General features: G+C 46.5%; 1 protein-coding gene across 4 annotated transcripts in view; it reads left to right on the top strand.

Moving 5' to 3' along the window:
- ARHGEF7 (Rho guanine nucleotide exchange factor 7) overlaps positions 1 to 26,402 on the top strand; it is a 379,118-nt gene that overhangs the window by 239,544 nt on the left and 113,172 nt on the right. For all 4 annotated transcript variants that reach the window (XM_063953160.1, XM_063953162.1, XM_063953161.1 and 1 more), the window contains exons 7-8: positions 14,118 to 14,212; positions 21,842 to 21,937. In XM_063953160.1, coding sequence (XP_063809230.1) covers positions 14,118 to 14,212; positions 21,842 to 21,937 — 191 coding nt within the window. The remainder of the gene's footprint in view (positions 1 to 14,117; positions 14,213 to 21,841; positions 21,938 to 26,402) is intronic.

Genomic DNA, 26,402 nt, shown 5'->3' with positions numbered 1-26,402 from the left:
TGAGAGACAAAGCCGCTAAATCCAGCACCCTCCTTGCGGACGCCAAGGCCAATCGCATGACCACTTTCCAAGCGAGAAATTTTAACTCCACCTCTCGTAAAGGTTCCAACCAGTGTGACATAGGAAACTGCAACACCACGTTAAGGTCCCATGGTGCCACTGGGGGCACAATGGAGGTTGGATGCGCAGCACTCTTTTCACAAAAGTCTGAACTTCCGGAAAGGCGGCCAATTAATTTTGAAAGAAAATTGATGAGGCCGAAATCTGCACTGTAATGGAGCCTAACATTAGACCTGCATCCTTTGCTAGCAAAAAACGGAGAAAACGACCCAACTGAAATTCTGCCGTAGGAGCCTTCTTGGGTTCACACCAAGGCACATACTTCCTCCAAATACGGTGGTAAAGCTTCGCCGTTACTCCTTTCCTAGCCTGAAGCAATGTGGGAATGACTTCGCCGGAAATACCCCTTCGGCTAGGATATGGCGTTCAACCGCCATGCCGTCAAATGCAGCCGCGGTAAAACTGGATACACGCCCGGTCCTTGCTGTAACAGGTCCTCTCGTAGAGGAAGAGGCCAGGGATCTTCTATGAGAAAGTCTTGAAGATCTGGATACCAAGCCCTCCTTGGCTAGACCGGAACAAAGAGGATCGCGTGAACCCTTTGTTCTTCTTATGCTTATCACCTTCGGAAAGAGTGAAAGTGGAGGGAACACATAGACCGACTGAAACCTCCATGGTATCGCGATGGCGTCCACTGCTATTGCCTGAGTGTCCCTTGACCTGGAACAATATCCTTGAAGTTTCTTGTTGAGGCGAGACGCCATCATGTCTAATTGAGGAATTCCCCAAAGACTTGTCACTTCTGTGAAACTTCTTGACGAAGACCCCCCCTCTCCTGGATGGAGATCGTGTTTGCTGAGGAAGACTATTTCTCCGTTGTCTACACCCGGAAAGAAGACCGCTAATAGAGCGTTTACATGCCTTTCCGTCCAGCGGAAAACTTTTTCGGCTTCAGCCATTGCCGCTTTGCTCCTCGTTCCGCCCTAGTGGCTTACTTTCGCCACTGCTGTTAAGTCGTCCGACAGAATTAAGACGGGCAGATCGCGAAAAGATATTCCGTTGTAAATAGCTCTTAAATCAAGAATGTTTATTGCAGACAAGCTTCCCTTGACCATTTCCCCTAGAAAAGACTTGTATCCATGGACACCAGGATCTAATCCTGGATCCCGAACCTTCTTCCCTCTAGGACAGGGGTGGCCAGACTTTTGGAGTCGGTGATCTTTGAAAACTGAAAAGCTTTTGTGATCTACTCATGCGGGACAAAGGGGGTGTGGTATAACAAAAAGGGGGCGTTGTATTACAAAAAGGGCGTGTCCTTGCTGCACTGGGTGTTATGACTGTCTCGCACGAAATCACTCATTGGCCCCCACAGGTAAAAACCTCAAACACATATGCCCCCACATTGCCAGATACACATATGCCCCCACAGTACCAGATATGCCCGCACAGTGCCAGATACACATATGCCTCCACAGTACCAGATACACATATGCCCCCATAGTGCCAGATACACAGATGCCCCCACAGTGCCAGATATGCCCCCACAGTGCCAGATATGCCCCCACAGTGCCAGATATGCCCCCACAGTGCCAGAAACACACATGCCCCCACAGTGCCACATACGCCCCCACAGTGCCACATACGCCCCCACAGTGCCACATATGCCCCCAAAGTGCCATGTGCCCACAGGACCAGATATGCCCCCACAGTGCCAGATATACCCCGCAGCGCCATGCCCCCACAGTGCCAGATATGCCCCCACAGTGCCACATATACCCCCACAGTGCCATGTGCCCACAGTGCCACATATGCCCCCACAGTGCCACATATGCCCCCACAGTGCCACATATGCCCCCACAGTGCCATGTGCCCACAGTGCCACATATGCCCCCACAATGCCAGATATACTTACTTTAGCTGGCTGGATCCCCGCTGGCGGTCTCACTGTCTCTCCGCTGGCTGGATCCTGCTCCCGCTTCCTGCCGCTGCTGCTGTCCTGCTGCTACTGGCGCTGACTGGATCAACCCAGATCCAGCAGGCGCACAGTCTCCTCACATCGCGTTCCCAATCGCGCATTTGGCGGGTGCGCGGCTGACGTCATGACATCTCCCGCGCAATGCATCATTGGGAACGCTCCGGGCAGAGGCAGCAAGTTTCACTTGGATCGCGATCTACCGGTAGATCGCGGTCGACGTTTTGGCCGCCTCTGCTCTAGGAGGTGAGAACTGTGCAGTCACCACAGGAGAGAGATCCTGGTCCTGAAAACTAGGATTATTTTCCGGTGCATGTGCAGGTGATACCCGGACCACATGTCCAACTGGTCCACAAAAACCACTCTGGGATTTGTCCTGCTCCCCGAATGGCTGCATAGGCCGCAACCATCTTCTTCATCAACGGAATGTATTGATGGGTTTACACTGTTGCAAACCTGATCCGCCTCTGGATCCTCAAATCTCTTTCCACAGGAAAAAACAAACTCTCAACAGTTCAGTATCTAATCTTATTCCCAACTCCGACCTCTGCGTCGTTGGGATCAACAGTGATTCGCTGTGTTGAAGAGCTGTCAGAGAGAAACAACGATTCGTACCACTTGTTTCTAGACCTCGCCGTAGTCAGGAGAGCGTCTCAGTACAGAATAATAATGGCTGTTACTATTGAAGGCAAACCAACATACTACCATCACTCCAGTGAAATGACAATGACAATCCTGAATAGCAAACCCAGGTAAGCGTAATGCGGATGAAACCGCATTTACACCCTCTTACTTCTTTTACAGGCTGGAGATCCCTGCCCTGAGAGATTCCATCTTGCAGGTCAACTTCCTAAGTAGAAATCCTTTCAGGATTGTTCTGACCGAGCTGTCCGGGCTCAGAAGCACGAAAAAGCTTGAATAACAGCTTCTTCTTTTTTGTGACAGGGACAGCCGGACCATGTCCTTTTGGCTTACTTGAAAAATCAGTGAGGGGAATCATCTGGAAAACTCGAGTATGTCCCCCTTTGGACTCTATTCTTATTCTTAAGTCACTGTGTCTAGTCAATTCCAGGACTGACTGAAGAGTATTAGGCAAGTTCCCACCAGAGTGGGCTTCTCTGTGAAGTTGAAAAGACTGCAGACCTCTTACCTTTTCACCTTCCTCTACCTACAAAGAAGGGAAATAAAAACGGTATCCAACCGTTCGAAAGGACTGCATCCCACAAAAATGTGTCACCAACCGTTGTGAGGGAACATAGCACAAGAAGGTAGACTTATCAGTGGTATCTGCCTAGATCAACTTAAGCAAGCCATCCCCAAACCAGATTATCCCTTCATAGGGAAGATACTCCAGGATTTCTCTGAGTCAGTGCATACCTCTTGTAGTCGCACGGCAGCAAGCTGCAATATTCTAGATAAGACCAAAGGAATATCCCATTTCTCCCCAGGGTAATCATATCGGATAACAAGGTAACCGACCATTTCTGAATACAAGCACTCCCCCATACATATGTAATGCAAATATCATCAAAGCATATAATTAAAATATCACTTAGCTTCCTGTATACGATCCTTTGTGACGGGGCCCCGTGCAGACCAGGGGTTGACTTTCACTTTATTCTATCCACGGCAGGAAAAGAATAAACACTCTGACTCCTCGTGAGGATTCGAGACCATCTTGTCACGGCTGACCTAGAGCTTCATTAACAGAGCGACCAGCACATGAGAAGGAATAACTTTACTTCAGCATTCATAATAAATTGTAATACAAATATACACTGTAACACTGTAGGGGTGCAAGGCGCCTTTTCCTGGGGAATATGGCCGCACGCAGCAGCTGAGGAACAACACAAGTCCAGTTTCTGGTACAACTGACCCCGGCCAGTTTTATTGAAACAGAAAATAAAACAAACCCCAAAATAAAAATACCTTGCCTGTCCGGCACTAACTAAACATAAGATGTTCCTAACTGTCACTAAACAAAACACAGAGTTCTTCAGTACATACTGTATAGCTTACTTGCATCAGAAAGCGTGTCTCTCACACACAGATCCCTCAGCCTTCCCAGGCAGTCTGCCCATACTAATCAGGTTAGAAGCACTATATCACTCTTACACAGCTAAAACCCTGATTAGCCCTCTGTGAGGCCAAAGACCCGAACTGGGCCCAATGTCTAGAACTCGCCTTATCTCTCTCTCAGAGCCTTTACCCAGCTTTTACAGCAAACTGAAAAGGTTCAGACAAAACAAAAAGCATTTTTCCTAGAAGTTAACATTTTCTAAAACATGTAAGACAAGAACCTGGGACAAATATACCTGCCCTCAAACACTATCCCAGTGTTCTTGTCACATATCCCCCTCCCCTGTTTCGACCTAGGGGCCGGAACACTTGTAGCCCCCAAACAGAAGATGCGAGACAATGCATCTGCGTTGGCCAATTGTGTTCCCGGTCTATGTTCGACAGTAAACTTAAAGTCCTGCAACGCTAGAAACCATCTAGTTACACGAGCATTCTTGCCTCTATTTACATACATCCATTTTAAAGGGGCATGGTCTGTCACTAGTCTGAATTGTCTACCCAAGAGGTAATATCTCAAGGTATCTAGTGCCCACTTAATGGCCAAAGCCTCCTTTTCCACAATGGCATACCTTTTTTCATGCTCATTGAGTTTCCTACTCAAATAAATGATAGGGTGTTCGTCCCCATCTCTGGTTTGGGACAGCACAGCACCTATCCCTACCTCTGAGGCATCTGTCTGTACCACAAATTCTTTTGAAAAATCTGGTGTTATCAACACCGGTTGTGAACACAAAGCCACTTTTAACGCTTGGAACGCCTTTTCTGCATCAGGGTTCCATTTCACCACATTTGACTGCTTCCCTTTGGTAAGGTCTGACAACGGCACCGCTGTGGTCGCAAAATTAGGAATAAACCGTCTATAGTACCCAGTAATTCCCAAAAAAGCCCTTACCTGTTTTTTATTCACTGGACGAGGCCAGTTTTGAATAGCATCAACTTTATTCAATTGGGGCCTAATCAGACCTCTGCCTATGGTGAAGCCCAAGTATTTGACCTCCTCCATTGCGAGGCAGCACTTCTTTGGGTTAGCAGTTAACCCTGCCTCTCTGATTGAGTCCAGTACTGCTTGTACTTTAACCAAATGTGACCCCCAGTCTGTACTGTGAATTACCACATCATCCAAATAGGCAGCTGCATATTTTCTATGGGGCCTCAAAATTTTATCCATCGCCCGTTGAAAGGTTGCTGGAGCCCCATGCAACCCAAAGGGTAACATCTTATACTGGTACAGCCCCTCCGGAACCGAAAAGGCTGTTTTTTCTTTGGCGCTATCAGATAAAGGTATTTGCCAGTAACCTTTGGTCAGGTCCAATGTGGTGAGAAACCTGGCTGTTCCCAGCCTTTCTACAAGCTCATCCACACGGGGCATGGGGTATGCGTCAAACTTGGACACCTCATTTAACTTACGAAAGTCATTACAGAAGCGTATGCTACCGTCGGGCTTCGGGATGAGCACTATGGGACTGGACCACTCACTGTTAGACTCCTCTATGACTCCAAGTTCTAACATGGTTTTAACTTCCTTAGAAATAGCTTCTCGCTGAGCTTCAGGAATCCTATATGGCTTTAAATGAACCCTGACCCCTGGTTCTGTGACAATGTCATGTTTTATTATGGTCGTTCGGCCAGGCAGCTCTGAAAATACCTCCCTATTTTGGATGAGAAATTCTTTAACCTGATTGTTCTGATCAGCTGATAATGTCTCTGACACCTTCACTGCGGGAAGCAACCGGGGTGAAGACACCGAAGGGCAAGGCTCCGCTGACAGAGACAACCTATCTTTCCAGGGTTTGATTAAGTTAACATGGTAGATCTGTTCGGGTTTTCTCTTTCCCGGCTGGTATACTTTGTAATTAACCTCATTCACTTTTTCCCTAATCTCAAATGGACCCTGCCATTTAGCTAGGAATTTGCTTTCCACAGTGGGTACCAAAACAAGAACTCTATCTCCAGGAGCAAATTCCCGTATCTTGGCACTCCGGTTATAGACCCTCTGTTGAGCACTTTGGGCCTGTTCCATGTGCTCTCTGACAACAGGTACCACGGCTGCAATCCTATCCTGCATTTGTGTTACATGCTCAATAACGCTTCTATAAGGAGTGGGCTGTCCTTCCCACGTCTCTTTGGCAACATCCAACAGCCCTCTGGGGTGTCTACCATACAACAAATCAAATGGAGAAAACCCCGTAGAGGACTGAGGAACTTCTCTGATGGCCATTAACAAGTAGGGCAACAAACAATCCCAGTTTTTCCCATCTCTCTCAACAACCTTTTTTAACATACTTTTTAATGTTTTATTAAACCTTTCCACCAACCCGTCAGTTTGGGGATGGTAGATGGACGTCCTGAGGTGAGTGACCTTAAATAACTTGCACAATTCTTTCATGATCCTTGACATAAATGGAGTACCTTGGTCAGTCAAAATTTCTTTTGGTATTCCCACTCTACTAAATACCTGCACCAGCTCCCTAGCTATCGCCTTGGTTGTGATAGTGCGTAAAGGGACAGCCTCAGGATATCGAGTGGCATAGTCCATAATTACCAGGATATACTGATGGCCCCGAGCAGACTTTAACAAGGGCCCCACGAGATCCATGGCTATTCTGTCAAACGGGACCTCTATAATAGGCATGGGAACTAGTGGGCTCCTGAAATGGGGTCTAGGGGCATGATACTGGCATTCAGGACAGGAAGAACAATATTCAGACACTTCTTTATAAACCCCTGGCCAAAAGAACCTTTGTAAAACTCTTTCAGTGGTTTTTTCTGCCCCTAAATGTCCTGCGGTAACGTGACTATGAGCTAAATCTAGTACCGTTCTCCGATAAGGCTGGGGAACTACCAGCTGTTCCACCACATCCTCACCCCTTTTGACAATGTGGTACAAGAGCTCATTACAGATGGCCATGTGGGGATACGTAACCCTGTCACCTGGTACCACAGGTTCCCCATTAACAACCTTAACATTCTCTCTAGCCTTTATTAAGGTAGGATCCTTTAACTGTTCAGACGCAAACAGATCCTTCTTTACCTCCAGGTCAGGCACGCTTTCAGTTCTAACTACTATGTCTCTGTTCCCGGCAAGAGGGTCCTCACTGGACTCCCCATCTGTCACTTCCCCAGCCAAACTAGCAAAAGGCAAAGGGCCAGAAAGTTCCGAAGACCCACGTACATCCAAAAAATCACCGGTATTATCAACTGGCTTTTTACTTCTCACATCTGTTGATAACCGTGATTCCCACAGTTTCCAAAAATGAGGAAAATCCCTCCCTATTATGGCCTCATGCACCAAGGTAGGGACCAGTCCCACTTTAACCATTGCTGACCCACAACAAGTTTCTATATTCACCTCAGCAGTGGCATAATATTGGGTATCCCCATGTATGCAAGTTACCCCAATAGGTATTTGCTGGACCTTTAAGGGGTTCACTAACCCAGCTTTCACGAGGGTAACTAAACTTCCTGAATCTAGCAAGGCCTCTACCCGGTTACCTTCTAAGAACACATCACACATTTGTTTTTCCAGCTCAGGTGAAGGTACCACAGTACAGGCTAACCTAGCAAAGAAAGACATTCTGCGACATTCAAAGGCAGCATCACATTGCATGGGTTCTTGCGTGACTGGGCAATTGGCAATAACATGACCTGGCATACCACACCTAAAACATTTAACCACACGATTACCAACCCATTTGGGCAGCATAGACCGTTCTAGCCCCATTGGCCTGTTTCCAGGGCCAGTGTTTACAGTCTCTCCAGCCTTGCGTTCTCTTAACCGCCCAGCAACGTTTTCCCACGGAACAGTCTTACCAGTCTTTACTGAAGGGCGCTGTCGAGGATCTATGGGTTGCTGGGTGGTCATCAGTAGTTCTTCTGCTGCCAAATACCTCTCTACCATGTCCACTAATTGGTCAGCAGTACCCGGGTTTCCATGGCTCACCCACTTGCGCAGGACCATGGGCAAAGATCTCAAGTAGCGGTCCATGACGACTCTTTCCACCATCTGGGGACCAGTTAATGTCTCTGGCTGCAGCCATTTTTTTGTTAGCTGAATAAGGTCGTGCATCTGGGAGCGCGGAGGCTTCTCCATGGCGTACAGCCAACGGTGCACCCGTTGCGCTCGTACTGACAGCGTGACTCCCAGGCGGGTCAGGATCTCAGTCTTTAGCTTATCATAGTCCCGAGCCTCAGCAGGGCTTAAATCAAAGTAAGCTTTTTGGGGCTCACCTGACAGGAAAGGTGCCAGCAGACTGGCCCACTGTGCTTTCGGCCAGTTCTCACGCTCGGCAGTCCTTTCAAACGTGGTCAGATAGGCCTCCACATCATCAGCCTCTGTCATTTTCTGCAGGAAGTGACTGGCCCGTATAGAACTAGAGCTGGTTGGAGCACTGACGGCCACATCTCCAACCCGAGCTGCAAGTCTCTGCACCACTTCTGCTAAGGCCTCTCTATCCTGACGCTGTAGTCTCCAATTTTCCTCCATTGCCACCTGCTGCTGTCGGTTGGCCTCCTGCTGAGCCGCTGTAGCTTGCAGCAAGGCTTTAAGCAGATCCTCCATGTCAACAGATTTTTCAGGCGGCTTTGCAGCTGCTTTCACCCAGGACATATATCAAACCCTCAGGGGTGAGTCTCAGTAACTTCACACTGGGCTGTATCTGCATAAACCACCGTTTTCTGCAGGCCTCACAAAGCTGCTGCTTTCACTTATGCGCAGAACGGCCTGCTCGCATTCTCCACCAAGTTGTAACACTGTAGGGGTGCAAGGCGCCTTTTCCTGGGGAATATGGCCGCACGCAGCAGCTGAGGAACAACACAAGTCCAGTTTCTGGTACAACTGACCCCGGCCAGTTTTATTGAAACAGAAAATAAAACAAACCCCAAAATAAAAATACCTTGCCTGTCCGGCACTAACTAAACATAAGATGTTCCTAACTGTCACTAAACAAAACACAGAGTTCTTCAGTACATACTGTATAGCTTACTTGCATCAGAAAGCGTGTCTCTCACACACAGATCCCTCAGCCTTCCCAGGCAGTCTGCCCATACTAATCAGGTTAGAAGCACTATATCACTCTTACACAGCTGAAACCCTGATTAGCCCTCTGTGAGGCCAAAGACCCGAACTGGGCCCAATGTCTAGAACTCGCCTTATCTCTCTCTCAGAGCCTTTACCCAGCTTTTACAGCAAACTGAAAAGGTTCAGACAAAACAAAAAGCATTTTTCCTAGAAGTTAACATTTTCTAAAACATGTAAGACAAGAACCTGGGACAAATATACCTGCCCTCAAACACTATCCCAGTGTTCTTGTCACAACACATTGAAATACACATGTATACACGTGTTTACACATGGGACTCCTTTCCCCGAATGCAGAGACCCCCCGTGACTGCTGTCACAGAAGGTCCCTTCAGCCAATCAGGAAGCGCCACTTCGTGGCACTCTCCTGATTGGCTGTATGCGCGTCGGAGCTGTCAGACGCGCATCGCACAGCCCCCTCCATTATCTTCAGTGGTGGGAACTTTGCGGTCAGCGGTGAGGTCATTTTCAGTACGTGTGGATCGGGTAAATGCGTTTTTTTGTTTTGCCAAGTACGTGGATTACAATAAAAGAACCGGACACTGGATCAGGTGAGTATAATTTTATTTTCATGTACCCCGGACGTCGACATTGGAGACGTGGCCACAGTCGGCGTGTCAACATAGGTAAGTATGTGTGTCGGCATGTATGTAATAAAGTTATACTTTCACGGTGTCTGTGTCCTGTTTTTATTTGGGTATTTTTTTTGCAGTAGAACTACAGGTACCAGCGGGCCCATTTTACCCCCGCATGCTGGTACTTGTGGTTCTCCAAGTACCAGCTTGCGGGGGAGGCTTGCTGGGACTTGTAGTTCTGCTGCAAAAAACAATATTCTTTCATTTCACAAAAGGCTATCAGCCTCCCATCCGCAGCCCATGGATGGGGGGGACAGCCTCGGGCTTCACCCCTGGCCCTTGGGTGGCTGGAGGGGGGGGACCCCTTGATTGCAGGGGTCCCCACTCCTCCAGGGTACCCTGGCCAGGGGTGACTAGTTGGGGTTTTAATGGCACGGCCGCAGGGACCGAAATCAAAGTGTCCCCCGGCTGTGGCATTATCTCCCCAGCTAGTGGAGCCCGGTGCTGGTTCAAAAAATACGGGGGATCCCCTGTCATTTCCCCCCCCCGTATTTTTACAACCAGGACCGGCTCGAGACTGGTTATGCTTAGGAGGGGGGACCCCACGCATTTTTTTTTCTGATTTTTAACCCATTCCATAAAGAAAATATATATATATTTTTAAAAATATATAAAAAATACTTGTGCCTCCTAAATAGACAAACCAAGTACCTAGTCCCTTCTAATATAAATAGATATGCTATTACCAATAAAAAAACCCACAGAAAAAACATGTTTTTAAAAAAAATTATTAGATTCCACCAGCAAAGTGTGGCGGATTGAAAATGACGAATTTACTGTTTAAAAGCACTGTTGTCGAATTTACAATCTTCAATTGAATATACTTTTTTCGAAATGCCGCATTTGTGCCATTGCAGAAATGTCGAATTTGACAAATGTCGAATTTCAAAAAGTCGAATTTGGAAAGTCCGTTTTTGACGAAAAGTACTGAATTGCATTGTTGATTTTTTGGGGGGGCGAAAATGTCCCGTTTTTCGACATTTTCGGGAATTCGACCGCAATTGCATATACCCCTAAACCTTTCCACAGGTCGGTAATACGACAACACTGACATGGGTGCTGCGATCGTTTCTTGAAAAATTCCACTTCACTTCCATTAGTTTCTCTATCTGTGGAAATTTTAACTTAAACTGTTCAGATAGCTTTTACACTGTTTGGGAAAAATCTGTGATCTTTTTTTGTCCTCAACCAGTAACTTAAGGGGTTCCAAGATAGAGAAGTAGACGCAACATCCTGATGTTATTATTTTGCCCTGGAATTACACTAGTTTAATTTAAATCCCAATGAGTCAAACAAGTTTTGAGGCTGTTATAGAAAAGTATGAATGAATTAACTGGAACAGTGCATAGTCTACTCCTGTGGGAGACTAGGTAACTATTTTTATTTAAAAAAAAAAAAAATCCAATGTGTTAAGTAACCAGTGTTTTGCTTGTTTAGCTAGAGGTGCCCAAACTTTTTTACCTGCGGCAGAGGACAAAATGTTCGTATTTTTTTTTAGAAAAGGTTTAAGTGACACTATTTAATATTAATATATCGGAATATGTGTGTTTTTGAGCTGAGTAATGTAATGATCATAACTGAAGTGTTTATATTTTGATAGGTTCATTTTGCTCTCTGCAGCAGGATGTCCTATTACAGCAGACAGTTGTATCTGCTTGTTGATTGGCTATACAGAAATGCATGATTCAGACGGAGGCTGAACCAGTGACTATAGTCTCAGCAGTTTTCCACCGTTTGTTTTAGGAACTATATTAAAAATATGGTGAGGTCAGATGTATGTAACACTTAACTTCTAAACCGCTTTATGTTAAAACCGAACTATATTTATCTTTCTTGGTTCATTCAAGTGGATGATTAGGAAATTAGTGTAATGGAACTATTTGGCCAGACCAGACAATGGGGCAGATGTATTAACTTGGAGAAGGCATAAGGAAGCGATAAACCAGTGATAAGTGCAAGGTGATAAATGCACCAGCCAATCGGCTCCAATATGTAAATTGACAGGAGCTGACTGGCTGGTGCGTTATCACCTTGCACTTATCACCGCTTTATCACTTCCTTATGCCTTCTCCAGGCTTAATACATCTGCCCCAGTGGCCTTCATTTGTCTTCGATCACAAGGCTTCTTAAAGTTGATGTGGTTGGTTAGGTTACAACACAGGTTTGATCTCAGTGCCTCAAGTTTCGGCAATTCCATTACAATCCTCCACATACAATTTTTGATGCAGGATCAACTTCAGTATCAACAAACTCCCTTTGTGTGTCAGGATGGCTCTCTTTTTCTCTTGAGCACAGCCATCTTGGGCGACTTTGCACTCCTACAGTTCTGTGGCAAGTATCATAAATAAGGAGTCTATCCCTGTCATGTAAGTATGCTAGAATCTGCTTGTTGCTTTCATTTGACAAAGTCCTGTGTGAAAGAATGGTGAACTGTCTGAGAGAATCCTCCTGTCCCTGGTTTGTACACTGGGATGTCTTAGCTGTGGTTTCTTTGCCATTCATAGCCTCTTTGGCATGGGATGTTTATCCAGTGCTTCAACAGCAAGGCTCTGTTTTACTGCTCGTCATTTCCTCAAGCGCACCAGTGAGATGGGAAGGCTAATGAATTTTGGTTGCAGTGTCATGGGGTCTTCATTGAGCGTTCGCAGTGCCCGCATTCCATGCAAAGGGTTAATACTGAAGAGAGGTGCAAGAGAGGTGACTTACATTTACTGTACACTGATGAATTGTGTGAGCACTACTCACTGTTACTCAGTATGTGTGTCCTTCCAATATGCATATTGCTTGCTTTACTAGTAGTAGTTGGTTGGGTTTATGTGGGGTTATGTTTATTGTTTTTGTCGTGAATATGTGGTTTATTTTGCTGACAAATAATGTTTGCACCAATCTTGTTCATATTACGGATTGGTATTTGTTTTGAATATGAATGTTCTTTTTTGATTGGACTATGTATTTGACCAAAAAAAATTGTAATACTAAATGGTTGTGATCTCCATCTAATAAGGATCTACCCTTGTTTTCCATCTTTCATTTAGTATTACAATTATTTTTGCTGCTGCAATATTGCTATGCTCCCAACTTGTGGCATTTTAGTATTACTATATATGTATGTATATACGTGTGTGTTAGCCTGCCAATTCTGGTACTGTCCTAAGTGGGCTTTATACTATCCGTTAATAGAAAATTTAAGATCTCCCACAAACCCAGGGAGTTGCAGAACCTCCTTTTTTATGGTTTCCAGTTGTGGCAGAGAAGAGAAAACAAACGACATTACTATTCTGTGTTTGTGCCAATGTGTCGTGTACATTGATTGCTTTTTACTTTCTGTCTTCAGGAGATTTCACTTTTTATGTTAATACAGTTTTTTTGTGTTTTTTTTCCCCATAAAAGAGATTTGTGCAGTATCATTTGTGTTCTATGGCTGAGAGCTCAATTTTTCCCCTCTATGTCCACAACTCCTACTATGTACAGTATTTTAGTCAAATAACCCATGACATCCGTGCCTTGTCCAGCTCTCTGCTGTGTGACGTTTCAGAGGCACACAGGTTCAGTAGATTAGAGCCGATTAAGTGTGGAGGTCAACAGTTATGTCCTCTGCAGTGAATGAACTCTCAAAATCTAACAAAAAATGGTCTTATTCCCCCTTCTGTGTCATTTGAAATGAATGGGAGCATTCAGGAAAAATGAACAGTCTGCAGTCTGCTCACATAATACAACGTCAAGGCTTCCTGTCCGCGCTGCCCAGTCAGTAAGCAGTGCACAGGGAAGAATGAGCATCTTGGTGCAGAAATCTCTTATGATTTTGTATGTACTAATTGGTCCGAGTGCTCATCATCAGGGGTAATGTTTTCTGTAGGCCACGTCACCAGGACGTACACAGATTAAGGGATGTGAAATGTACTCATTTTCACTTTACCATACCATTCAGCCTATGTGGACCTTTTTTGTCTTGCAGTCCCAAATATGTTCAGCACAGGAAGTCCATAGTATAACAATGTTGAGTCTGCATAATGTTGTGAAGTCTGTTCTGATCGCTATTTTTCATGCACAGCCTTGATTTTTTTTGCTAGTAGTCATACGCTTGCTGTTGGCATGTAATTTCTTGGGGATTAATGTCTTCAAATTTTTAATGGTGATTTTTACTACTACAGAAGCACTATCAAATTCATAGCTAGCAACTAAATGTATTTGTGTTGTATTGCGCTCATTAATTTTGTATGAGTGAGTGTGTAATGATCCTTGTGGTATGTTTGTACTGCACATTTTATTAATAAGAATATTTTACTTGATGCAGGTGCTACAAAATATATTAGAAACCGAAAATGAATACTCCAAGGAGATCCATAATTTATTATCTAATTACCTACGTCATTTACAAACCAGCGAAAAGTAAGATTCCTTTACCTGTATATCACTTTCGTCTTTAATTTATGTTTCAAACATTTTATGACTGTACTTGAATAAAAAGCTACGTTTATTATATTTTTCTCACTGTTTTTTGTGCTACAAAAAAAATGACGTGCATCTTTTTTTATTATTATGTAAGGAAACGATTACCTTGTCTACTATATAACCAGCTTCTGTGTTAGTATAGCACAGGCACAGTAAAGGAAAGGAGAGATGACAAAGTAATAGACTGGGGCAAGAGGGACAGCACTGAGAGAAAGAGTAACCAATGGGGTGGGGACAGAGATGAGAACCCCTTTCCCTTCTGTCTGTGCCCTTTGGCTTTGGAGGCACAGAGATACGAAGGGAACAGGACAAAGATGAGAGACAGACTGTGTTAAGGGGGCACATGTGAGGAAGAGAGATGGTAAGGAGGAAAAACAATGAGAAAGAGACAGACTGGGCTATGAGGGACATAGATGAGAGAGACCGACTGTTCCCTCCTGCATTTGTTCGGAGTTGAAATGGTAGTAGTACAGAGATGAGAGAATTTAAGACTTGGAATGGAGTGTTACAGAGATGAGGGGAGAGATGACAAAGAGACAGAGATGAGAAAGCATGAGACCAAGAGGAGGACAAGGCAGAGATGAGTAAGACAGATGGGGGGGGGAGGAGGGATAGAGATGACAGACAGAAATGGGAAGTTGGCGTGAGACAGCAACACCGGGTACTACAGCTACAGACCTGGCTAATGATGGTTCTATTGTTATTTCTCTAACGTCCTAGTGGATGCTGGGGACTCCGTCAGGACCATGGGGATAGCGGCTCCGCAGGAGACAGGGCACATCTAAAGAAAGCTTTTAGGATCACATGGTGTGTACTGGCTCCTCCCCCCATGACCCTCCTCCAAGCCTCAGTTAGGTTTTTGTGCCCGTCCGAGCAGGGTGCAATCTAGGTGGCTCTCCTAAAGAGCTGCTTAGAAAAAGTTTTTTTTAGGTTTTAAATCTCAGTGAGTCCTGCTGGCAACAGGCTCACTGCATCGAGGGACTTAGGGGAGAGATTTTCAACTCACCTGCGTGCAGGATGGTTTGGAGTCTTAGGCTACTGGACATAGCTTCAGAGGGAGTCGGAACACAGGTCATCCTGGGGTTCGTCCCGGAGCCGCGCCGCCGACCCCCCTTACAGATGCTGAAGATCGGAGGTCCGGAAACAGGCGGCAGAAGACTCTTCAGTCTTCATGAAGGTAGCGCACAGCACGGCAGCTGTGCGCCATTGTTGCTACACACTTCTCACTGACCAGTCACGGAGGGTGCAGGGCGCTGCTGGGGGCGCCCTGGGCAGCAATATTAAATACCTTTAGTGGCAAAGAATACATCACATATAGCCATTAAGGCTATATGTATGTATTTAACCCAGGCCAGATTTCTCAAAACCCGGGAGAAAAGCCCGCCGGAAAAGGGGCGGAGCTTATTCTCCTCAGCACTCAGCGCCATTTTCCTGCTCAGCTCCGCTGTGAGGAAGGCTCCCAGGACTCTCCCCTGCACTGCACTACAGAAACAGGGTAACAAAGAGAAGGGGGGCATAAATTGGCGATATTTATATATTAAAAGCGCTTATAACAAAAACAACACCTTTTAGGGTTGTTTATATACATTTATAGCGCTTTTGGTGTGTGCTGGCAAACTCTCCCTCTGTCTCCCCAAAGGGCTAAGGGGGTCCTGTCTTCGATTAGAGCATTCCCTGTGTGGCTGCTGTGTGTCGGTACGTGTGTGTCGACATGTATGAGGACGATGTTGGTGTGGAGGCAGAGCAATTGCCGGTAATGGTGATGTCACCCCATAGGGAGTCGACACCGGAATGGATGGCTTTAGTTATGGAATTACGTGATAATGTTAGTACATTACAAAAGTCAGTAGACGAAATGAGACGGCCGGAAAACCAGTCAGCACCGGCTCAGGCGTCTCAGACACCGTCAGGGGCTGTAAAACGTCCCTTACCTCAGTCAGTCGACACGGGTACCGACACAGATGAATCTAGTGTCGACGGTGAAGAAACAAACGTATTTTCCAACAGGGCCACACGTTATATGATCACGGCAATGAAGGAGGCTTTGCAGATCTCTGATACTGCTGGTACCTCAAAAAGGGGTATTATGTGGGGGGTGAAAAAACTACCTGTAGCTTTTCCAGAATCAGAGGAATTGAATGACGTGTGTGATGAAGCGTGGGTTAACCCAGATAGAAAACTGCTAATTTCTAAGAAGTTATTGGCATTTTACCCTTTCCCACCAGAGGTTAGGACGCGCTGGGAAACACCCCCTAGGGTGGATAAGGCGCTCACACGTTTATCAAAGCAAGTGGCGTTGCCGTCTCCTGATACGGCCGCCCTCAAGGATCCAGCGGATAGGAGGCTGGAAACTAACCTGAAAAGTATATACACTCATACTGGTGTTATACTGCGACCGGCAATAGCCTCAGCCTGGATGTGCAGTGCTGGGGTAGTGTGGTTGGATTCCCTGACTGAAAATATTGATACCCTGGATAGGGACAGTATTTTATTGACTCTAGAGCAATTAAAGGATGCGTTTCTTTATATGCGAGATGCTCAGAGGGATATTTGTACTCTAGCATCAAGAGTAAGTGCGATGTCCATATCTGCCAGAAGAAGTTTATGGACGCGACAGTGGTCAGGTGATGCGGATTCCAAAAGGCATATGGAAGTGTTGCCATATAAAGGAGAGGAATTATTTGGGGTCGGTCTATCGGATCTGGTGGCCACGGCAACTGCCGGCAAATCCACTTTTTTTACCTCAGACCCCCTCCCAACAGAAAAAGACACCGTCTTTTCAGCCGCAGTCCTTTCGCTCCTATAAAAACAAGCGAGCAAAAGGACAGTCTTATCTGCCGCGAGGCAGAGGAAAGGGTAAGAGAGGGCAGCAAGCAGCCCCTGCCCAGGACCAGAAGCCCGCCCCGGGTTCTACAAAGCCATCAGCATGACGCTGGGGCTTTACAAGCGGACTCAGGAGCGGTGGGGGGTCGACTAAAGATTTTCAGCAATCAGTGGGCTCGCTCACAGGTGGACCCGTGGATCCTGCAGATAGTATCTCAGGGTTACATGTTGGAGTTCGAAAGGTCTCCCCCTCGCCGGTTCCTAAAGTCTGCTTTACCAACGTCTCCCTCAGAAAGGACGACGGTATTGGAAGCCATTCACAAGCTGTATTCTCAGCAGGTGATAGTCAAGGTACCCCTCCTACAACAGGGAAAGGGGTATTATTCCACACTATTTGTGGTACCGAAGCCGGACGGTTCGGTAAGACCTATTCTAAATCTGAAATCCTTGAACCTGTACATACAGAAATTCAAGTTCAAGATGGAGTCACTCAGAGCAGTGATAGCGAATCTGGAAGAAGGGGACTTCATGGTGTCCCTGGACATAAAAGATGCTTATCTGCATGTCCCAATTTACCCCTCACACCAAGGGTATCTCAGGTTCGTGATACAAGACTGTCATTATCAGTTTCAAACGCTGCCGTTTGGTTTGTCCACGGCCCCTCGGGTCTTTACCAAGGTAATGACCGAAATGATGGTTCTTCTACGAAGAAAAGGCGTATTAATTATCCCTTACTTGGACGATCTCCTGATAAGGGCAAAGTCCAGAGAACAGCTGGAAGTCGGTGTAGCACTAACCCAAGTAGTGCTTCAGCAACACGGGTGGATTCTGAATCTTCCAAAATCTCAATTGACCCCGACAACACGTCTGCTGTTCCTGGGAATGATTCTGGACACGGTTCAGAAAAAGGTGTTTCTTCCGGAGGAGAAAGCAAGGGAGTTATCCGAACTGGTCAGGAACCTCCTAAAACCAGAAACTGTGTCAGTACATCAATGCACAAGAGTCCTGGGAAAGATGGTGGCTTCTTACGAAGCAATTCCATTCGGCAGATTCCATGCACGAACATTTCAGTGGGATCTGCTGGACAAATGGTCCGGATCGCATCTGCACATGCATCAGCGGATAACACTGTCACCAAGAACAAGGTTGTCTCTCCTGTGGTGGTTGCAGAGTGCCCATCTGTTAGAGGGCCGCAGGTTCGGCATACAGGACTGGGTCCTGGTGACTACGGATGCCAGCCTACGGGGCTGGGGAGCAGTCACACAGGGAAGAAACTTCCAGGGTGTATGGTCAGACCTGGAGACGTCTCTTCACATAAATATACTGGAGCTAAGAGCGATATACAATGCTCTAAGCTTGGCAAAACCGCTGCTTCAGGGTCAGCCGGTGTTGATCCAGTCGGACAACATCACGGCAGTCGCCCACGTAAACAGACAAGGTGGCACGAGAAGCAGAAGAGCAATGACAGAAGCTGCAAGGATTCTTCGCTGGGCGGAAAATCATGTCATAGCACTGTCAGCAGTGTTCATCCCGGGAGTGGACAACTGGGAAGCAGACTTCCTCAGCAGACACGACCTTCACCCGGGAGAGTGGGGACTTCATCCGGAAGTTTTCCACATGATTGTGAACCGTTGGGAAAAACCAAAGGTGGATATGATGGCGTCTCGCCTCAACAAAAAACTGGACAGATATTGCGCCAGGTCAAGAGACCCTCAGGCAATAGCTGTGGACGCTCTGGTAACACCATGGGTGTACCAGTCAGTGTATGTGTTTCCTCCTCTGCCTCTCATACCAAAGGTACTGAGAATTATTCGGAAAAGGGGAGTAAGAACAATACTAGTGGCTCCGGATTGGCCAAGAAGAACTTGGTATCCGGAACTTCAAGAGATGCTCACGGAGGATCCGTGGCCTCTACCTCTAAGAAGGGATCTGCTTTAGCAGGGACCTTGTATGTTCCAAGACTTACCGCGACTGCGTTTGACGGCATGGCGGTTGAACGCCGGATTCTAAAAGAAAAGGGCATTCCAGAGGAAGTTATTCCTACCTTGATTAAGGCTAGGAAGGAAGTGACCGCACAACATTATCACCGCATTTGGAGAAAATATGTTGCGTGGTGTGAAGCCAAGAAGGCCCCAACGGAAGAATTTCAATTGGGTCGATTCTTACATTTCCTGCAAACAGGATTGTCTATGGGCCTCAAATTGGGGTCTATTAAAGTTCAAATTTCGGCCTTATCAATCTTCTTCCAGAAGGAATTGGCTTCAGTGCCTGAAGTACAAACTTTTGTCAAGGGTGTACTACATATACAGCCCCCGATTGTGCCCCCAGTGGCACCGTGGGATCTAAACGTAGTTTTGGATTTTCTCAAATCTCATTGGTTTGAGCCTCTCAAATCTGTAGATTTGAAGTATCTTACATGGAAAGTAACCATGCTACTGGCCCTGGCTTCAGCCAGGAGAGTTTCAGAGTTGGCGGCTTTATCGTACAAAAGCCCATATCTGATTTTCCATTCGGACAGGGCAGAACTGCGGACACGTCCTCATTTTCTCCCTAAGGTGGTTTCGGCTTTTCACTTGAACCAGCCTATTGTGGTGCCTGCGGCTACTAGCGACTTGGAGGACTCCAAGTTACTGGACGTTGTCAGAGCATTAAAAATATATATTTCAAGGACAGCTGGAGTCAGAAAATCTGACTCGTTGTTTATATTGTATGCACCCAACAAGATGGGTGCTCCTGCGTCTAAGCAGACGATTGCGCATTGGATCTGTAGCACAATCCAACTTGCACATTCTGTGGCAGGCCTGCCACAGCCTAAATCTGTAAAGGCCCACTCCACAAGGAAGGTGGGCTCATCTTGGGCGGCTGCCCGAGGGGTCTCGGCATTACAACTTTGCCGAGCAGCTACGTGGTCAGGGGAGAACACGTTTGTAAAATTTTACAAATTTGATACTCTGGCTAAGGAGGACCTGGAGTTCTCTCATTCGGTGCTGCAGAGTCATCCGCACTCTCCCGCCCGTTTGGGAGCTTTGGTATAATCCCCATGGTCCTGACGGAGTCCCCAGCATCCACTAGGACGTTAGAGAAAATAAGAATTTACTTACCGATAATTCTATTTCTCATAGTCCGTAGTGGATGCTGGGCGCCCGTCCCAAGTGCGGATTGTCTGCAATACTTGTACATAGTTATTGTTACAAAAATCGGGTTATTATTATTGTTGTGAGCCATCTTTTCAGAGGCTACTTCGTTTGTTATCATACTGTTAACTGGGTTCAGATCACAAGTTGTACAGTGTGATTGGTGTGGCTGGTATGAGTCTTACCCGGGATTCAAGATCCTTCCTTATTGTGTACGCTCGTCCGGGCACAGTACCTAACTGAGGCTTGGAGGAGGGTCATGGGGGGAGGAGCCAGTACACACCATGTGATCCTAAAAGCTTTCTTTAGATGTGCCCTGTCTCCTGCGGAGCCGCTATCCCCATGGTCCTGACGGAGTCCCCAGCATCCACTACGGACTATGAGAAATAGAATTATCGGTAAGTAAATTCTTATTTTAATTTATTGTTCTCTCTCTCCCCACTGTTGTGCAACTTGCTTGTAATTTTTACTGCTTTTTGTCCTTCACTAGACACTAGGTGTGTACACACGGTGCGATAAATCTGTAAGATTTTGACTATATAGGCAAAATCTTAAGGAAAGTTAGTGCATATTGGGCAGCTTGCGATACCGATTCGATCCCAATACACGCTCCCATGTGTTCAGTGTCTAGTGTACTATCTAGTACACAGTATAGTCAAAATTGGCACTTAAGGCCCATACACATTAGACGATGTCGCTCTGTTAGCGATGTCGTCTAGTGTTTCCCCGGGCCGGCCGGTCGGCGGCTGCCTGTACACACTGAGCGATATGACAGCTCATATCGCTCAGTGACGTCACGCTTCCGCCGGCCGTGCATGCAGCTCCTTGACGATAGTCCAGATAGGGCATGCATGCACTGCCGACAGCAACGATAGTTGCTGACCCGCGGGGCCGTGCATCGGTCGTCGCTGGCGGCATACACACTTGCCTATAAAATTAGCAACGTCGCTCTGGGAGGGGGAAAATGAGTGACGTCGCTTATTTTATCGGCAAGTGTGTATGGGCCCTTAGTCAAAATTGTACATAGTCATAGTCAAAATCTCAAGCACAGATAGTCAAAATCTGTGCTAGCTGAGCTCTGGGGGAGTTCAAGGGAAATCCCATAGTCAAAATCGGGCATAGCAAGGATCTCACCGTGTGTACACACCTTTATACACTTAACAATATTACATATACGTTATACATTAGACACTTGATGGTAAAACTACAGGGAAGGAGGAAGAATATGCAGTTTAAGCACAATAATTAGAGGTAACCACATATGCAGTGATTTTTCTGCTGGAGTTCAGACTTGAGTCACCTTCAAATTGGCCACACATAGCTGGATATATATTTAAATCTGTTCATTATGTGGCATAGAGATTATTTTAGGCCAACACACAGGGCAATATCAGATCACTAGTTCCTTGCGGCCTGTGGCTCCGCAGAGTTTGGGCCAGTATTTGCATGTATACTATTATTAAGCTAATGCAGTACTTCACCAACTCCAGTTGTAGTACACACTGTTCTAACTGTAACTTCCAGAGGTGCTCATTGTACTCCAGCTCACGTAATAAGCTTTTGCATATTTATTTTTATGGTGTTTCTTTGTATTTTTATTGTTATATAGGTTGAGTCCTACAAGTACTTCATATTTAATAGGAAACCTGGAGGAGATTTGTGCTTTCCAGCAGATGTTGGTACAGTCATTGGAGGAATGTTCAAAGTAAGTTGGTTTCATCCATCACACTTGGTGACTTGTATACGCTGTTTTCGTCTGAGTTTAGCTCATTGCTATCATACAGTATACTTCAGTGTTTTATACTCTTCTTTTTGTGATTTAACTGCACTTCACCAACTTTGTTTGCATGATCGAGGTGTCACGTTTGTTGAGGGTTGGATATGAAATCTTTTATTTATATTGCGCCACAAGGGATCCGCAGCGCCCAATTACAGAGTATAAATGAAAAATCAAAAAGGGACAATAGTGACTTACAGTTGAAGACAATATAGGATAAGTACAGGGTAAATAACACGGACATATGTATCAGGGTGGCATAAACTGTGGGATTAGGTGCCGTTGAGGATGTTTAAGTAAGAGAAGGATAAGCACATGAGGGTTGAGGGCCTTGCTCGTGAGAGCTTACATTCATCATGTAGCCCAGGCCTGGCCAACCTGTGGCTCTCCAACTGTTGTGAAACTACAAGCCCCAGCATGCCCTGCCACAGTTTTGCTATGAAGGAATGCTAAAACTGGCAGTGCATTCTGGGATGTGTGGTTTCACAACAGCTGGAGAGTCACAGGTTGGCCAGGGCTGATGTAGACCATAATGAAATGTTGACATGTTAGAATGTTAACGTTTTGTCCTGGTGGCCCTGCGGTCACTTACCTTCTCCTAGAGGCTGCAGCAGCGTATTCTGGGTCAGACTTCTGATCCTCCAGGGTTTGGATAAGTATTTCTGTAGCGGGGTACACTGGTATTCCACAGGGAATAACATCGGGGTGTAGAGTTGGATCTTGATCCGAGGCACCAACAGGCTAATGGTTTTACTGTTCCCAGGATGCACTGCACCGCCTCCTCTATAGCCCCGCCTCCAGGCACTGGATCTCAGTTTGTAAGTTGGTGCCTGTAGTGCAGTCAGCTAACAGGATGGGCTGCTCTAAGCAGTCCTAAAAAGAGCTTTTCTGAGAAGAAAGATTTCAAGGGCCGCAGCACAGGCACTAGTTTCTGTACGTCATGCTGACATATCGTGCTGCGGCTCCCTCACCTCCCCCAGCGGTGTTGTATACTCCCGCACCCTGGTTGCTGGGTACTTACAGCGGAAGTGCTCCGGTTTTCTCAGGCACACACATACCGACGCTGCTCTCCTGGATCGCGTGGCCGCAAATCTAGGGAGGAGGTAAGAGAGTCCCCCAGACGGGACCCATCGAAATCGCGATCCGGACGCGGTCTCCAGAGACGGACCGCGCCGCTGGCGTGGACACTGTGGCCATGCATGGACCCCACTATATCCACCAGAGCAAGGAGCACATGTCGGATTTAATAAATACGTTTCACATAGGCTCCATAGTACCTGGTGGTGAAGCCCGGCAGAGGGGATAAGGCGCTGACCTGTAGCCCCTCCCTCAACCCCAGGCGCCATCTACAGCAGATGTTCCCGCTCTGCAGCTGCATCTCTCTCCCTCACTCCCTGTCAGCGTTTGGGAGTCATTACACAGAGTTGCGCTGATTCTGGGACTGTTGGGCACTATCTCCTCTGTAAAGCCGCCTGCCTCATCAGCGCTGTGCTTTTACAGGACACTTAAGTATTCTACATATCGTTTAGACAGTGTTAGTTAAGAATAAGTGCATACTGTATGAATATTAAGTACAAGTATTCTGTGATATGCATCCAGTGTTTACTGTGCATTGTTATATCTGTATACATACATAGCTTTATGTAGTATTACAAGTACAGTGCAGTTTTATTGTTGTATGTAATAATTTCTGCATTGTACATGTGACTGTGTGTGGCAATAGCTGCTGTGTGGTTTCCATTCGGTGTATCTCACACGTATTGCTATCCCTATATTCTGTACCCTGAGGGGAGCCAAGTGCGTCAGGGTTATATATATAGTGTTTCACAGGATATACTATTTTGTATTTTTCTCTGTGTATTTTCAGTCACCCTATACCACTTAAATCCTCTATTTTGTGGTCTGCATTTGCAGTCACTCCTAATACAGGGTTTTTTTTTGTCCGGTACTGTGTTTGTCTGGCTATATTGTGCTACTACGCCCTAAGGCTATGTTTCCAAATAATGTCTGCTACACAGGGTGGGAATTCCGTGGACGCTTCTGCCTCATGCAGTGCTGACGACACGGTTTTACCTGAGGAAAATATTTCAGCTGAGGGTTCAGGTACTGGGTGTTCTGCACCCCCTAGTCAGCCTGCAGCACCAGTGGCACACCACGACCCACCTTGGGCTGCTTTCTGTAATATGCTGACTACTCTGGTAACGAGACTTACGCCCCCTGTGGGACCTCCTGTGCCATTACAGCCACATATTGTCCCTACAGTTAATCCACCATGGGCGGATACTCTGTCAACTCAGTTACAGCAATTAAATCAGTCCTTGGTTACACAAACACCTAACCCTCACCCGCCTAGGACCAAAGGGTAATTCTAAGCGGGCCATTTCTTCCTCACAATCCACTCATGTTTTGGATACTTCATTAGATGAAGATGGGGAATATACTGATCCATCAGACACTGATACAGCTGCTTCTGATGGGGAATCTACAACACAGGTTGATGTACCTGACCTAGTGGAGGCTATCACACTGATTCTTCAGACTGATGATGAGAGTGACCCTCCAGATACGTCTAAGAAACCTGATAAGTTAAAACGTCAGAAGGTTGCTAAATTAGTTTTACCACATTGTGACCATTTAATTGACATGCGTCAGGAATCCTGAGAGTCTCCAGGAAATAAATTTTCCCTGTCTAAAAAAGATGCTAGCTCGTTATCCTATCGCTGCAGAGTTAAGTACCAAGTGGGAAACCCCACCACCAGTGGACTCACATGTAGCCCATCTTGTGGTGTCATCTACTCTGCCTGTCATTACCGTCACCTCTGTGAAGGAACCGACGGATATGCATGTGGAGGGCTGCTTGAAGTCTATTTACACTCTCGCAGGTGCTGTACATAGATCCACTATGGTAGCCTCTTGGGCTGAAAAAGGTATTGAAACCTGGGTTCAAGCAGTTGAGGCAGAGCTACCTCTGAATTTTCCTGATAATGCCAGACAGTGTTGATCATATATTACCACAGCCTCCCATTACATTCAGGAGGCGGCCTTTGATGCTGGTGTTATGGCGGCCAATGCGTCTACTGCGTCCATTCTGGCTCGCCGGATTCTGTGGTTGCGGTCCTGGTCGGTGGACCTGGACTCTAAAAGACCTTGGAGGTGCTCTCTTTTAAGGGAGATATACTATTTGGGGAAGATCTAAACAAGATTGTGATTGACTTGGCGTCTGCCAAGACTGCAGGTCTCCCAAGTACTAATCCTTCAGCTCCGAAGGCTAAGAGTACCACCTTTCGGTCCTTTCGACCTCCAGGTAAAGCAAAGGGTCAGGCGTACCCGAGAAAGACCAAACCTAAACGTTCTTGGGCCGCCCATCAGCCTGCTTCCAAATCAGACAAGCCTGCTGCATGACAGGGCGGGCCTCTCCCTGGGGGACCCCAGGTTAGGAGGCCGACTTCTGCAGTTTGCCCAGCTATGGTTACAGACCACTTCAGACGCCTGGGTGCGGGAAGTCGTCTCTCAAGGATACGCCATCTCTTTCAAGACACGTCCCTCTGGCCAGTTGTGCTCGACGGTTATTCCTTCGGATCCGTTAAAAGCAAAAAATCTACATTTGGTTGTACAATCCCTCCTGGACACAGGAGTGATAGTGCTGGTGCCTCAGTCTCAGGGAGGCAGGGGGTACTATTCAACGCTGTTTCTAGTTCCAAAAAGCCGAATGGATCCTCCCGGCCCATTCTCAACCTCAAATCTTTGAACAAATTTGTGAAGGTATCCAAATTCCGCATGGAAACTCTTCGCTCTATTGTTCTAGCTTTGGAGCCCAAGGACTATATGGTATCCCTGGGCATACAGGATGCTTACCTACACATACCTATTGCCATGTTGCATCAGCAATATCTGCGGTTTGCTATTGGCAACCTACATTTTCAATTCCAAGCCTTGCCTTTTGGACTAACTACAGCTCCTCGGATCTTCACCAAGGTCATGGCAATCATGACGACCATTCTCCGTCGTCAAGGCATCCGGATCCTGCCGTATCGAGACGACTTGCTGATCCTGGTGAATTCCCCAGGGGTTTTCATCCGTCATCTGGAACTGACGGCCCAATTCCTACAAGCCCAAGGGTGGCTCATCAATTGGAAGAAATCCTCGCTGGTCCCTGCTCAGAGCATGGTGCACCTGGCGGCATTACTGGACACACACAACTAACGTTTATTCTGGTCTCCAGAGATGGACCTGAAGCTTCAGGACAGGATAAGATGCTTCCTTTCTCGCCCACGAGTGTCGATACACTCGGCGATGCAAGTACTAGGCCTCATGGTGTCGGCTTTCGACATGGTAGAGTACGCTCAATTTCACTCTCGCCCTCTGCAGAAGCTAATCCTTGCCAAGTGGGACG

Source organism: Pseudophryne corroboree, chromosome 2 (assembly GCF_028390025.1).
Source record: "Pseudophryne corroboree isolate aPseCor3 chromosome 2, aPseCor3.hap2, whole genome shotgun sequence".
Taxonomy (NCBI): Eukaryota; Metazoa; Chordata; class Amphibia; order Anura; family Myobatrachidae; genus Pseudophryne; species Pseudophryne corroboree.
This window is presented reverse-complemented; position numbering and strand designations above follow the sequence as displayed.